General features: G+C 35.3%; 1 protein-coding gene across 3 annotated transcripts in view; it reads right to left on the reverse strand.

Moving 5' to 3' along the window:
* The window catches only part of MON2 (MON2 homolog, regulator of endosome-to-Golgi trafficking), a 122773-nt gene that overhangs the window by 39630 nt on the left and 67017 nt on the right, over positions 1–16126 (reverse strand). For all 3 annotated transcript variants that reach the window (XM_065888025.1, XM_065888024.1, XM_065888023.1), the window contains exons 20-25: positions 15440–15541; positions 14232–14342; positions 12581–12756; positions 10604–10766; positions 4617–4910; positions 2153–2351 (exon numbers count right to left, since the gene is read on the reverse strand). In XM_065888025.1, the coding sequence (XP_065744097.1) occupies positions 2153–2351; positions 4617–4910; positions 10604–10766; positions 12581–12756; positions 14232–14342; positions 15440–15541 (1045 nt within the window). The remainder of the gene's footprint in view (positions 1–2152; positions 2352–4616; positions 4911–10603; positions 10767–12580; positions 12757–14231; positions 14343–15439; positions 15542–16126) is intronic.

The raw sequence follows: 16126 nt of genomic DNA on the forward strand, positions 1-16126 counted from the left end.
ACTTTACACCTAAGGGAACTAGAGAAAAAAGAACAAAACCCAAAGTTAGTAGAAGGAAAGAAATCATAAAGATCAGAGCAGAAATAAATGAAATAGAGACTAAAACAACAATAGAAAAGATCAATGAAACTAAAATCTGCTTCTTTGAAAAGATAAACCAAATTGACAAACCTTCAGCCAGACTCATCAAGAAAAAAAGGGAGAGGGCCCAAATCAATAAAATCAGAAATGAAAAAGAAGAAGTTACAACTGACACCACAGAAATACAAAGAATCATAAGAGACTTCTAAGAACAACTATACACCAATAAAATGGACAACCTAGAAGAAATGGACAAATTCTTTGAAAGAATCTCCCAAGACTGAACCAGGAAGAAACAGAAAATATGAACAATTATTGGTTATGAAATTGAATCAGTAATTTAAAAACTCCAATGAACAAACATCTAGGACCAGATGGCTTCATAGGTGAATTCTACCAAACATTTAGAGAAGAGTTAACACCTATCCTTCTCAAACTACTCAAAAAAAAACTGCAGAGGAAGGAACACTTCTGAACCATTCTATGAGCATCACCCTGACACCATCTTATTCTAAAATAATAAAAACCATTTCCTAGTGTTCAAATTATAAAAAATCATCAAAGCTACATGAACTGCATCATGTCTTCATTTAAAAAAATCTAAATCTATTAGTTCTTAGCTTTTAAGATAAAGTAACTATCACAGAGGTATTAAAAACGATGCTTATTTGTCAAAACTCAGCAAACATACAGTTAAGATTGGCACATTTCATTATATGTAAATTTTACATGAAAACAAAAAACTAAGATTTAAAATGTATATGTATGTACATTATATATATATATGTATATATATATGTATATATAAAATAGAGAGAGCCCTAAAGTGTACATGATGAACACCACACAAAAATGCCCACGAAAAGAGTAAATATGCTTATGCTTTAACATAATGGGGGGGAAAGCCAACCATAAAATAATAAATTAAAAAAATAATATGTACTTGTTCACAATTATGTACAAAAGTACTTCTGTTCACTTTTCTCAACCACTCCCAGCCCTACCACCAGAATTGAAGGAAGTTATTATAATCTACACCAGAGTTTCTCAATCTCAATACTACTGACATTTTGGGTTGGATAACTCTTTGTTGTAGGGGCTATCCTGTGCATTGTAAGATATGTAGCAGCATCCCTGGCTGTTACTCCCCCAGAAGCCAGTAGTGCATGTCCTTCCCCAGTTGTGACAACCAAAACTGTCTCCAGACATTGTCAAATATCCTGTGGGGGGAGGGAGTAGGTTGGGCAAAATTGGCCCTGGTTGAGAGGCACTGATCTACACCACCAAGTTTCCTCACCAGTCTAACAGTATCCTACCATTCTTCTTTGTGGCCATTCCATTCCACACATACCATCTGAAGTGATATTTCTGAACTGCATATCTGATCACATCACATCATGGATTAAAACCTTCCAGTGCTCTTAGAATAAAGTCTTAACTTTTGAACATAACCTGCAAAGTGTTCCATGCTCTGGCCTCTCTCTACCTCTACAACCTGATGTGGAATTACACTTTTCTGTGTTCTCTTCATTCCAGACCTTCAAACATGCCGGGGTCCTCACCATCCCCATCTCCTCAATCTTCTCCCATCTCTTTTACACATTCTCTCTGCCTGTAAGGCTCTTCCCAGTTCCTCCTGCCCTTGCCCGATGAACTACTACGCAGATAAAATATTGCTTTCTCAGGGAAGCCTACACATACCTCACTGGCCTGGTCGAATATCTATTATAAGCACACAACCTACTATAAGCTCCTTTTAGCACTGATCATTGTAGCAACTTTGTATTTATTTATGTAATTACAGTTCTTCCCTCATACCCATGAAATAGCAAGGACATCGCATCCCCTAGAGACTCACCCGCAGTAGGTGCACATTACATATTTTCTCAGTGAAATGAATGAAAACGTGCATGCTCATGCACACACCACACATAACACAAAGACTGGCAGTTAAGATGGATTATTCTTGGAAAGTAGCATTGTATATGAACTTTAAAGAATCTCCTGTATTTTCCAAATTTCCTTTAACATTAATTACTTGTATACTCAGAAAAAAAAAATGTGTATCTACCTAAAGGTTGCAGTAAATATCTTCTAGTGTTGAAGATTCTTGCTACTCCGGCCAATGTTAAAACCCATGTCTCAGCCCATTGCTTCTCTGCTGTGTCCCTTGAATGATGAATGAGAATATTGCCACCTCCGGACTCAATCTTTTCTTTGTCTGCAGTGGTAGAAGACTCTCGAACTCGGTCCAATAGATGAAAGAGAACCTAAATATTTATAACAATGCATATAAAAAGTATTGATAACACAGCTTAAGTAACAGCATAGAAAATTAGGCATTGTTACAAAGAATTACACCTGACATTCTGATCAATCCCCATATATTAGACGAAACTGACCAACAGAGGTAACCTTATATTAAGTTTATCCTTAAGGTCATAGAATATGAAAAATTAAAATAAATTGGATAGACTATTGTCTAAGACTTACTGAGCTGAGGTGCCAATGGAGCACCTAGGGGGTAATGTACAAGAAGGGAATGAAGTTAAGGAGAGGGATCCAGGCAAATATATAACTATGAGTGACATCTGGACAGAGGTTACTGCTGAAACTTCAGGACTGGATGAAGGTGCTTGAAAAAAATCAAGCAGGAGGCGGTTGGGATTTGGGGAACGTTTACATTTAAAATGTAGAATCAGAGGAAGTAATAGGAGCCCAAAAAATAAAATAAAAATTGAGTAGAGAAGCACACGCATGCTGTGGAACACAAGCCAAAGGAAGAGAAATTTCAAGGAAAAAATAATCAGCAGTATTAAATGCTACAAAAAACGAGTAGGATAAGGATTGAGCATGGGGCAAGAGCCTTGGCAATTAGAAGACTACCTGTAGAGTCTATGAACAATTTGTGTGGTTCTAAAAATATGGTCTCAGAACCATCAGCATCACCCAGGAGCTTCACAGACATGCAAATTCTCAGTCCCTGCGCCAGGGGAAAGAAATCAGAAACTCTAGAGGGTTGGGGACAGTGGCTCAAGCAATTTGTTCTTTATTAAGTCCTCTAGGAGATTCTGTCACATGCTAAGGTTTAAGATACTCTGAAGTAGAATAATCTGGATATCAAATTACAAGGGGGTAAGGGAATGCAGGGGAAGTGAGAAAGAAAAAAAATTATTGAGATTTAGGCAGCAAGATTAACAATGAAGCTGTCTGAAAAGAAAACAGAAAGCAGAGAAAATATCAGTTTGTTTTTTAAAACAATAAAGGACTCTTCAGCATGTTTGTGAACTGAGAAGCCAGGGGATAGAGTTGAAACAGAAGACACAAGAGGGGACTTCCCTGGTGGTCCAGTGGTTAAGACTACTCTCCCAATGCAGGGGGCCCGGGTTAGATCCCTGACATCCCTCATGCGGCGTGGTGCAGCTACTAAAAAAAAAAAAAAAAAAAAACGAAAAAAAAACAGAAGACATAGGAGTGGGGAGCAGGGCTTTTAATTATTTTTATTACGGAACATACATTATTAATTTTTTAAGAAGACATTCTGGGGTCTTTTTATTAAACTGAAAACACTGTTAAATACAATGAAGGTTTACCATTTTGCCTACCAACAAACTTGCTGATTTCAAAAATTCACAAAAGCAATGGAAGGATTATAAATAGAATTTTATTAAAATGGAACAGATTAAACAAAAAACAGAGAGCTTTTAGCAAAGAGGGGATGCTCACTAACAAGCTGTTGACTCTGTAAGAACATTTTAAAAAGAAGATAAAATTGAAAAATTAAAAAAATGAAACTGCATATTTAATGAACGAACATGGAATTTACAAATTGGAGGTGGTTTTTGTTTGGTGAGTCTGCAAGTAAATTTCACTACTGGTGAAAATTTTCATTTGACTATATTATATTTGAATTATAGGTAGTGGTTTAGCAACTACTAGTTCTATTACCACAGGGGAAAACGAGGAGAGAGGGAAGTGCAAAGGAGATAAAGAGATAAAAAGATGAGGCTTTTAGTATTTAATCCGATCTATGTGAGGTGCAATTAAAAATACGACAAAGCTAACATTTTCTGTTTTGCCAAATGCACAGACAGAAACTCTTCTTTAAAAATTAATAGGAAGAGGGCTTCCCTGGTGGTGCAGTGGTTGAGAGTCCACCTGCCGATGCAGGGGACACGGGTTCGTGCCCCGGTCCAGGAAGATCCCACATGCCGCGGAGCTGCTGGGCCCGTGAGCCATGGTCACTGGGCCTGTGCGTCCGGAGCCTGTGCTCCGCAACAGCAGAGGCCACAGCAGTGAGAGGCCCGCGTAACGCAAAAAAAAAAAAAAAATTAATAGGAAGAAAAAGAATATATATGTATAACTGAATCACATTCAGTGAAAGTGAAACTAACAACATTTAAAATCAACTAGACTTCAATAAAAAAACTAAAAATTAAAAAAAAATTTTTTTAATTAATATGAACAAGTTTAATTGAAAAAGTATATAAGCATGTCTCAATTAAGAACTGATAACTCAAGCTATTTTACAGTACCTTCCAAATAACAGTGTGCCATGTTGAGGGCTGTAATAAAGTTCCATGTGCACCAATTGTCGAAAATAGAGTTTGCCCTGCACTCTTCCTGACAGCAGGACGGGGGTCCACACATAGTTCACCCAATTTTGCATAAAGACACAACCACAAACAATCAAACGGTGGTGCAGGGTGGAACGGCCGATTTAAAACCACTCCTTTCTCTTCTGCCTGCTTTTGCTGTGCTGCTTCTTCGTTATTTAATTCTTTTTCAATAGTTTCTCCTCTTTGGAAAAAATAATCTGAAATATTCCACTAAAAAGCAAAGGAGAAAATATCAATTTATTCATAGATTTTATTTTAAACACATAGATATGCAACACATACTTTTTCAGAATTAAAAAAACAATTATTTCAGAAACTCCTTTTCTAGTAGAATGGATTTAATGAAAATATCTCCTCTTCTGTCAAGTGTCTCTAACTGATTTCAGAATTTGAGGGAGCAATCTTGTGCTAACATTAATAATTTGAAAAAATTGGTGCAGTCAATGTGGAAAACAGTATGGAGGCTCCTCAAAAAACTAAAAATAGAACTACCATATGATCCAGAAATTCCACTCCTAGATAAATATTTGGAAAAAATGAAAACACTAATTTGAAAAGACACATGCACCCCAATGTTCATAGCAGCACTATTTACAATAGCCAAGATATAGAGTTACCTAAGTGCCCATCAACAGATGAATGGATAAAGAAGATGTGGTAGCTAGATAGGTAAATAAATAGATTGTATATATTATATATATATATGTATATCTGTCTATCTCTCTCTCTATATATATATACGTACACACACACACGATGGAATACTACTCAGCCATAAAGAAGAATGAAAATTTGCCTTTTTCAACAACAGGGATGAACCTGGAAGGTATTATGGTTAGCGAAATAAGTCAGACAAAGAAAGACAAATACTGTATGTTATCATTTATATGCAGAATCTAAGATGATTCAAACAAATGAATACAACAACAGAGAAAGAGACTCATACAGAACAAACTAGAGGGGAGATGGAAATGGGAAAGGACAATATAGGAATAGGAGATTAAGAGGTATAAACTACTATGTATAAAATAAACAAGCTACAAGGAAATATTGTAAAGCACAGGGAATATAGCCAATATTCTATAATAACTTTAAATGGAGTATAATCATAAAAATTTTGAATCACTATGTTGTATACCTGAAACTAATATAATATTATAAATCAACTATACCTCAATAAATAAAAGAAAAAAGAAAACAAGTTGGTTCTACCTAGAAAGTTGAACATGCACATACATAAAGACCCAGCAATTCCAATGTAGGCTATGTGCCCTCAAAAAGTTCCTTGGACAAGTGCAAGAATCTTTATGACAGCATTGCTCATAACTGCAAAGACCAAGAAATAATCCAAATGTTCACCAAAGGTAGACTGGATCATTAAATTGTGGTATAATCATACAATGAAATACTGCATGATTAAATCACCAGGAGTGAATCTCAAAAATAAATGTTGAGCAAAGAAACAACAGAAGATTAAAGTATGATTCTACTTATTCTCTTTCATAAACAGGCAACTGCAAACAATATATTATTTAAGTATAAAAGCATAAAGTGATAAAAACTATAAAGAAAAACAGGGAAGCAAGTAACAGAAATTTCAGGGTACAAATGACTTTGACAGAGGAGACCAGTGCAATCTGAGAGGGGCATATGAAGGGTCTTAAGTAGGGTGATGTGCCATTTCCTGGCTTGGGTGATGGGTACTGAGGTGTCTGGGTGTATCTTTACTTCACAGTAAAAATTAAAAGAAATGAAAAAGAAACAAAATGTTTAATATGAAAAATTTCAAGAACATACAGAAAAGCAGGGAGAGTATATCAATATACTGATATAACCACCACATCTAGATATAACAATTGTTAACATTTTGTCATATTTTCTTCATGCCTATATTTTATAATCTCTACTAGAAAAGGCTTTAAAAAACATAACCATGATACCATTATTAACCTAACAAAATTATTAAACAATCCCTATCATTTAATAATATTTTGTAATTTCATACAAGAGTAGTTAACATCTCCAAACATGTCTTATTGAGTTCACTGTCAACCACAGTAAGGTATGTGAATTAATGAGAATTACATCAGTTGTAAAAATGAAGAGAATACAATACCTATGAACATAAATGTAAAATAAAGGACATGATATCTAGCAGTAATTTAATCAACACTGAATTAACCAACCACCCTTTGGGAGCAATTAAATACTCAACATGCCTATGTTTTCCCCCATGATTACATTTTTAATTGTAAAATATTAACTTATCTAGTTGTAAGGAACATTAAGTTTGACTTTAAAAACTTCTGAATTATAATATGCATTTAAAAGACTCTAAATAATTGCCTTTAAATAAATATATACTGTTTACTTCTCTACATGTTTAATGTAATATTAACAATACCTTAACATAGATTTTATTATTTCTATAATCGATAAGTGAAATGAGGCTCAAGAGGTCAATAGTTTAACAATGAACAAGATGTAGACAGAATTAAAATAGTACATGTATATCTGTTTCCGCAGTCTAGGCTCTCTCACTATTATATGCTATCTCCTAAACACCTAACTAAGCAGTGTTGACACACTACAGGACGATGTAAATGGTAAAGTCTTTATTGAAGCTTTACTTCCTAAATAAGTAGTACATAAAAATGTTACTACTGTCAGAAAGAGAAAGAAAAATACCATATGATATCACTTATATATGGAATATAAAATACGATACAAATGAACCTACCTATGAAACAGAAACAGACTCACACACATAAAGAACAAACTTGTGGGTGCCAAGGGGAAGAGGGGTGAGGGATGGATGGATTAGGAGTTTGGGGTTAGCAGATACAAACTATTTAGAATTGATAAACAACAAGGTCCTACTGTATATAGCACAGGGAACTATACACAATATCCTATGATAAACCATAATGGAAAGGAATATAAAAGATAATGTGTATATATATATATATATATATGTATAACTGAATTACTCTGCCATACAGCAGAAATTAACACAACATTGTAAATCAACTATACTTCAATTAAAAAAAAATGTTACTATGAAAATAACATTAAAAATCAGTTACCCTTGAGACAGCAGAAGCAAGTGTTCTGCTTCTTCTCAAGTGCTCATGGAACATTCCCCAGGAAAGATCATATCTTGGGTCACAAATCAAGCCTTGGTAAATTTAAGAAAACTGAAATCATATCAAGTATCTTTTCCAATCACAACGCTATGAGACTAGATATCAATTACAGGAAAAAATCTAAAAAATACAAACACATGGAGGCTAAACAATACATTACTAAATAACCAAGAGATCACTGAAGAAATCAAAGAGGAAATCAAAAAATACCTAGAAACAAATGACAATGAAAACACGATGACCCAAAACCTATGGGAAGCAGCAAAAGCAGTTCTAAGAGGGAAGTTTATAGCAATACAATCCTTCCTCAAGAAACAAGAAACAACTCAAATAAACAACCTAACCTTACACCCAAAGCAATGAGAGAAAGAAGAACAAAAAAACCCCAAAGTTAGGGCTTCCCTGGTGGCAGAGTGGTTGAGAGTCTGCCTGCCGATGCAGGGGACACGGGTTTGTGTCCCAGTCCGGGAAGATCCCACTTGCTGCGGAGTGGCTAGGTCTGTGAGCCATGGCCGCTGAGCCTGCATGTCCGGAGCCTGTGCTCCGTGACGGGAGAGGCCACAACAGTGAGAGGCCCGCGTACCACAAAAAAAAAAAAAAAAAAAAGGGGTGCTAGGAACACTGGACAGCTACATGTAAAAGAATGAAGCTAGAACCCTCCCTTACACCATACACAACAATAAACTCAAAATGGATTAGAAACCTAAATGTAAGACCAGACACTATAAAACTCTGAGAGGAAAACATAGGAAGAACACTCTTTGACATAAATCACAGCAAGATCTTTTTTGACCCACCTCCTAGAGTATTGGAAATAAAAATAAACAAATGGGACCTAATGAAACTTAAAAGCTTTTGCACAGCAAAGGAAACTTTTTTTTTTTTTTGCGGTACACGGGCCTCTCACTGTTGTGGCCTCTCCCGTTGCGGAACACAGGCTCCGGATGCACAGGCTCAGCGGCCATGGCTCACGGGCCCAGCCGCTCCGTGGCATGTGGGATCTTCCCGGACCAGGGCACGAACCCGTGTCCCCTGCATCAGCAGGTGGACTCTCAACCACTGCGCCACCAGGGAAGCCCCAAAGGAAACTTTAAACAAGACGAAAAGACAACCCTCAGAATGGAAGAAAATATTTGCAAACGAATCAACGGACAAAGAATTAATCTCCAAAATATATAAACAGCTCATGCAGTTCAATATTTAAAAAACAAACAACCCAATCCAAAAATGGGCAGAAGACCTAAATAGACATTTCACCAAAGAAGACATACAGATGGCCAAAAGGCACAGGAAAAGCTGCTCGGACTTCCCTGGTGGTGCAGTGGTTGAAAATCCGTCTGCCAAGCAGGGGACAAGGGTTCGAGCCCTGGTCCGGGAAGATCTCACATGCCGCAAAGCAACTAAGCCCGTGCACAACTACTGAGCCTGCACTCTAGAGCCCGCGAGCTACAACTACTGAGCCTGCATGCCACAACTACTGAAGCTCACGGGCCTAGAGCCCATGCTCCATAACAAGAGAAGCCACCACAATGAGAAGCCCACACACCGCAACAAAAAGTAGCCCCTGCTCTCCACAACTAGAGAAAGCCCACGTACAACGAAGACCCAATGCAGCCATAAATGAATAAATAAACAAATTTAGAAATAAAAAAAATAAGAAGCATGAAGGCTTAAAAACAAAAAAACAAAAGCTGCTCAACATCACTAATTATTAGAGAAATACAAATCAAAACTACAATGAGGTATCACCTCACACTGTGTGGAATGGGCATCATCAGAAAACCTACAAACAACATATGCTGGGGAGGGTGTGGAGAAAAGGGAACCCTCTTGCACTGTTGGTGGGAATGTAAATTGATACAGCCACTATGGAGAACAGTATGGAGGTTCATTAAAAAACTAAAAATAGAATTATCATATGACCCAGCAATCCCACCACTGGGCATATACCCAGAGAAAACCATAATTCAAAAAGACACAGGCACCCCAATGTTCATTGCAGCACTACTTACAATAGCCAGGTCATGCAAGCAACCTAAATGCCCATTGACAGATGAATGGATAAAGAAGACACGGTACATGTACACAATGGAATATTACTCAGCCATAAAAAGGAACGAAATTGGGTCATTTGTTCAGATGTGGATGGACCTAGAGACTGTGATACAGAGTGAAGTAAGTCAGAAAGAGAAAAACAAATATCGTATATTAATGCATATATGTGGAATCTAGAAAAAGGGTACAGATGAACCAGTTTGCAAGGCAGAAATAGAGACACAGATGTAGAGAACAAATGTATGGACACCAAGAGGGGGAAAGGGGGTAGTGGTGGTGGTAGGATGAACTGGGAGATTGGGATTGACATATATATACTACTATGTATAAAACAGATAATAAGAACCTGCTGTATAAAAAAATAAATAAAATTAAATTTAAAAAGAAATTAATTACCCTTCACAGCAGAGTCAACTGAACATTTCTCTTGTATGTACTATTATTTGTTTACTAAATTCTCCCATAACAAACCTTACAAAAGCCAAATTTCAGCTCAATATATCAAAATTATTCCAAATACTCTGCTTTTAAATAATTATTTCTTAAATGATATTATTTAACCCTTCATACAAGGTATAAGTTTGGTACTGAAAAGTCATTTAAATGACTCCTATAGAGTCAAAAGCATAGCATTAGCTTGGCATTCACTCTCAGTTGCAAACAGTGATTTCTAGATTATATAAGGAAGGCAATGATACTTACCAATAAACCTATTGAAGTTAAACTAATATTAAGTTCTTGGTTATGAAGTCCAAAGCTACCTGCAACATCTACAACTATCTGCAGGCAAGTGCAAGGCATTGTTGGTAAAAAATCTGTCACAACCAACTGAAGACACTGGAATGCAGTTCGTATCAAGGATTCTCTGAAAATACAAAAGAAAAGAAATTTATACTCATGCATTTAACGGAAATTCAAGGAAAAATATATACCTTACAATAATTTGAAGTAAAATTTTCTTTTAAAATTCGAACAAGAAAATTTTCCCTAACATAGATCATAGAGTACTTCATCATTTACATAAATGTAAAAACAGATATGCTTACTTAAAAATAATTAACAAATAAAAAAAAGTACTCACAGGAATAAAATAAAATAAGTAAACAAAAAAAAAGAAACTATGTACTAATGCCATATTATTTCTATTGCATCAATTAGTCAAACAAAACATAGACATTGAATGAAAAAGGGAAATTGGATACAGCTACTTTCTCACCACTATACCCTCAGTAACTAGCATGGTGCCTAGCACAGGAGAATACACACAATTCACTCACTGAATGAAAATGAGTTCCTTATTCTTTTATATCTATACTATATTTTATTTAAAATTCTACATCTAGTCTGTAAAAGTAAAGAGTAATTTTGTATTTCAAATGAAGACAATAAGAAGTATATGGTTTTGGAGAAAAATTCTGGTGGTGAAAAAAATAATAAAAACATTAAAATAGCTAACACTTTGAGCATTTACTATATCATATACTTTCTAAGTATTTTACATGTATTAATTAATTTCATCCTTACAACACACTCTATTTTATAACTGTTCGGATGATCTAGGCTTTGGCTGATATCTTTCCACTTTAATCATCTTGTATTTTACAGTATATAAGGAAATTTGTTATTACAAATAAATAAGAAAAATTAATTTTCCACAGGAGTCTCAAGCATTTCAATCATGTAAAACTCCTAAACTAGTCATCAAAACAAGATAAGTCCTGCCACAGAATTACAGACAAATATATCCAAATGTTTGCTAAATCTCGCCACTGCAATGTACTACCTTAAATTAAACAAGTCCATACATTTTCTCCAACTGTGCTCTTCCTTCTGTATTCCCTATTTAGTTAATAATACCACCATCCACTGAGCTGCCTAAGTCACAAATCTTGGAGTCATCCCTGACTCTGTCTGCTATTTCTGCCTTCACCCCAACAGTCAATCTATTAAGTAGCTCAACTCCGTCTCCTATTTCTAGAGAGCGCTGCAGGATTTCCCATTTACCCCTCAATGCTACTGACATAATGAGGTATCTCAAACACATACCAAATCACATCATTCCTCTGCTTAAAATCCTAAAATTCCTCCCAAATGTACTGAGGATAAGTCCAAATAATTTATAAAGGCATATAAGGTCCTTTATAGTTTTGGCTCTGCCCCACTCCACAGGCATATACCCCTCCCACTGGAGTCCTACTCTTTTGTAGCATAACAAACTACTCTGTTACTAGGGCTCTAGGCCTTGTTCCTTTTCCACAGGTTTCTACTTTCAGAGCAGGAACTACTTATCCATGTAATCAGACTAACTAGCAAGTATAGTATATATAGAGAGGTCAAACACTAAATGCTCATTTACATCTTACCAAATTGTTTACCAAAAGGAAACTCAACCTTTGGATGTGTTTCAAAGTTTGTTAGATTGATGCATTTTTCTTATTGTTAAGTAAGAACCTTGTATTCATGTATAAATGGCAAAGAAACAGCAATTTTTCCATCCTTCCAAAACAAACATGAGCCCTAAGAATTCCCTATAGCCACCTGAAGGTAGGGTAAGAAAAACTATTCTAGATCTTAAACTTAAGCAGGAAGGGCATACATAAAAAATTAACCATCATCCCAAGATTTTAGGAGGGATTCCCTTTCCCTATCACTTTTTGGATGTTAATTTTAAACACTTACCCTTGATCATTTCTGATTGCTCCCATAACTCCAAGCACTAACGGCCATCCAGGCCCAAGACTGTCTCCCTGACTCTGCAGAATCTGCAACACACATTCTAATTGCTTGAGTCGGATATCTGGATGGTTAACACTGGACATCTCCTTTAATGGGTTCAGTAAAAGCAACTGCAGCCTCTGAAAAGGACGCAAGAAGCTAATTAGAAAGAGAAGTCCCAGAACACGGAAAGGCTCTGCTATTGCCTTTCAAGTTTAAATTCACCTCCACTCAGACTGCAATGGTAAAGAGAATTTTTTTAGTAAAATAAACATTGAAAAAGATTTCTCTAACAGTAATCATTAGGATTATTTTGTCATCTATGTCTTTTTTTTTAATAAGAGAAAATAAAAATCAATCTTCAAGATGCTACATTTCAGGATAAATAGGGAGTGATCTTATGTTAAAAGGTATTAATTATAGACACATATAAATGAATCTCACTAAAGGAAATATATCTATATATACCTAGCTCTATTTGGAGAGAAGAAAACAATTCCCAATTACCTTTCATTTACTCTAGTAATGCATACCCCATGTACTGAAATTTAAAAGTCTCAGTACTCCTAAAAATGAACAAGTACAGTAGACAAAGATGACAAAAAAACCACAAAATTTTTTTACTGTTGCAAAGTGAAAAAAGCACTTTGTTCTATTCTTTTCAGCATTTGAAAGCACTTGCTTCATTTTTAATTTTCTCTCCAAGGATTCATTTATTTGGTTCACTGACTGAACAAACATTTATTAAGCTCTCACCATGTGCCAGGTATTAAGCTGGATGCTGAGGATATATACACAAACACGGCTTTCGTTATAAAAAACTTAAATTGTAGTAGGAAAAAAATATGAAATCATTAAAATGAAAGCTCTATAAAAATGATCTTCTCTGTCCTGTTCATCATTCTATTCCCAGGCAGCTAAAATACTGCCTGGCATAGCATGCACTCAATATTATTTGTTGAGGAAATTTGTAGACTATAACTACATACAATACAGTGAGATAATAGGGCAATGGGAATGGCTATTAAATGCCTCATTCCTACTCAATCTTCAAATAATAAAACTTTGGTGTACTTTTTAGAAACTGTATAAGATATATGTGAATGATTATGGGAGTCAGGACAAAGGATTCATGACAAAAGTAAACTCTGAAAGTATAAAATAACCTTTAAAAGTATTTAAAAATAAAAATCTATTTTATTGTGCTTTCCTCTTCTGCCACTTGTTTCTCCCAATGTAAGGGTAATGAGTGGGAAAAATAAAAATAGAGACAGGTAAGGACCAAAGGAAAAGAGGCTAATAAAGTATGGCCCCCAAATGAAGCCTTGGCACTGCATGAAGAGGAAAACTTCTAGACCAGGAGACCAATTCTAGGTAATTTATTAACTTAGTTCAGTGTTATTAACAAGAAAAAATTTTAATACAGATAATCCTAAAAATCTAGACATATCAACCTTCTGTAAGAGATCCATGGCCTACAAATAAAATAGAATATTAAGCAACAAGACCCACTTTTAGACTATCATCTATTTGATAAATTAAGAAAAGTTACACATGGGAGAGGATGATCTTACAGTAAGTACTTTTAAAAAAGAGGTAAGTTGTTTTTTTTTACCTGGTTTTGTGAAAGTGGAGGATCATGGTTAAATGTTAATCCTGCTTTAATAAGTGAAGTTAAAGCTTCTGCTCCCCATTCTCTCATTCGAGAGTTTGGATGCTGGCACACCTAAGGGTACACATGTGGAAAAAAATTAATATTTAATTTGTATACTTCAGCTGTGCATCACACATCAGTTTGAGAAAAGAAAAATTAAAACATCACATTTTCTATTCTTTCGTATGTAAAAAGTTATATCAAATGTGCATCAATAAAGATTGAAGAATATATGAAAATGTCCAAAAGCTTACCTTCTGAATAAGAGGCAAGAGGAAGCAATAGAGAGACAGAAGATAAAAAATGAAACTAAACAAGTCACAGAAAAGAAAGGATTTCATAAAGGTAAATGATGTCATCAGAATAAACAAAAGCAGCAGATACTCAGGTTCCTAATCAGGTCTATCTTCATAATCAAACACTGAGCTAAAATTTGAAAAAACTTATTTTTTGCCATTTGATGAGAATTACATAATGAAGAAATCTACATATATTCTTTAATAGCTCATAAAAGTAATCCCAATAAAATGGAGGGAAAAAAAGAAAGAAAAGACAAGCACATCTTTTTCCTATTAAGAATAATACCTTTCTCAGATTACTAAAATAATGTGAAACAATCACAGCAACCTAAACCTAAACTGCATATAAACGTGTATTCCATAGAAGCAGCTAATTCTTCAGATTCACCCCAGTCTGAATACGGGAGAAGAGAAATCCAAATAAAATTCCCTGGCACTATTTATAATTAGTGATACCAAATAGGTTTTTTCCCTTTGTAGAAGAGCTACCTCATAATCACAGGAAAGGCTGTAAAGGAGCAGTGTTTAGTACTAAGTCTCAGTGCTAACTGCCTTGAAGTTTCAGAGCTAGCTGAAGGTGAGGGGATCAAAAGATTACATAATAAAAGAAAGGGGTCCCAAGCTATCAGCTGAAGGAGACTTCAGAGATTTCATTGATGTATCACCCATTTTCAGTCAAAAAAGTCAACCTATTCCTTTACCAAAACAATTACTATAAAACTTTAGTTCCTGATAAAATATACAGACAGAAGTACAAGGAAAAAAATGTTAATGCTGATTTTTCTTATGGTTATCCACAATTATTTATTCACTGTGTATGTCTTTATCCTAAACAAAAAGTAAATATAATAATTAAGAAAAAGAGGTTACCTCAAGTAGATGGCCAGTTAGAGGTCTCCATAGAATTTCTATTCGGTGCATGTTAACTAGACCAGTTTCTAACAATTTGGCAACAGCAAAAAGAGATGGTTCCTAGAGAGAAAACATAATACATTTTTATATTATAAGGAGAATTTGAGTATTTCACTTGTAAATAAAACTGAGAATACTGTGAAGAGCATGACTATAATTAATATATGATTAATTAGCAGTAAATAGAACAAAACCTCAGTTATCATAAGACAAGCCTTTCTGCCCACCCTCAAGTATCTAGAATAGCTCCTAATTGGAAAATTTGATTGAGAAGAGAATGCTTTAGTGGGGAAAGAGTGAAAATTCAAAAATTATACCAGACACATAGAATGGCTAGTCTTCTGACCAGAAGGAAAGAATTTGCCTATGGACTGAATTGTGACCCCCACCCCCCAAACTTCATATGCTGTAACTCTAACCCCCAGTCTGATGGTATATGGAGATAGGGTCTATATAGAGGTAATTCAGGTTAAATGAGATCATAAGGGTGGGGCCCCAACACGATAAGATTAATGTCCTTATCAGAAGAAACACCAAAGAGCTTGTGAGCTCAGGCACACTTCTTTTCCCTTTTCTTCCCACTTTTCCCTCTCCCTTTCCCTCTCTCACTGCCATGTGAGGACACAGTGAGAAGGCAGTCATCTT

This window comes from Phocoena phocoena, chromosome 11 (assembly GCF_963924675.1).
Source record: "Phocoena phocoena chromosome 11, mPhoPho1.1, whole genome shotgun sequence".
Taxonomy (NCBI): Eukaryota; Metazoa; Chordata; class Mammalia; order Artiodactyla; family Phocoenidae; genus Phocoena; species Phocoena phocoena.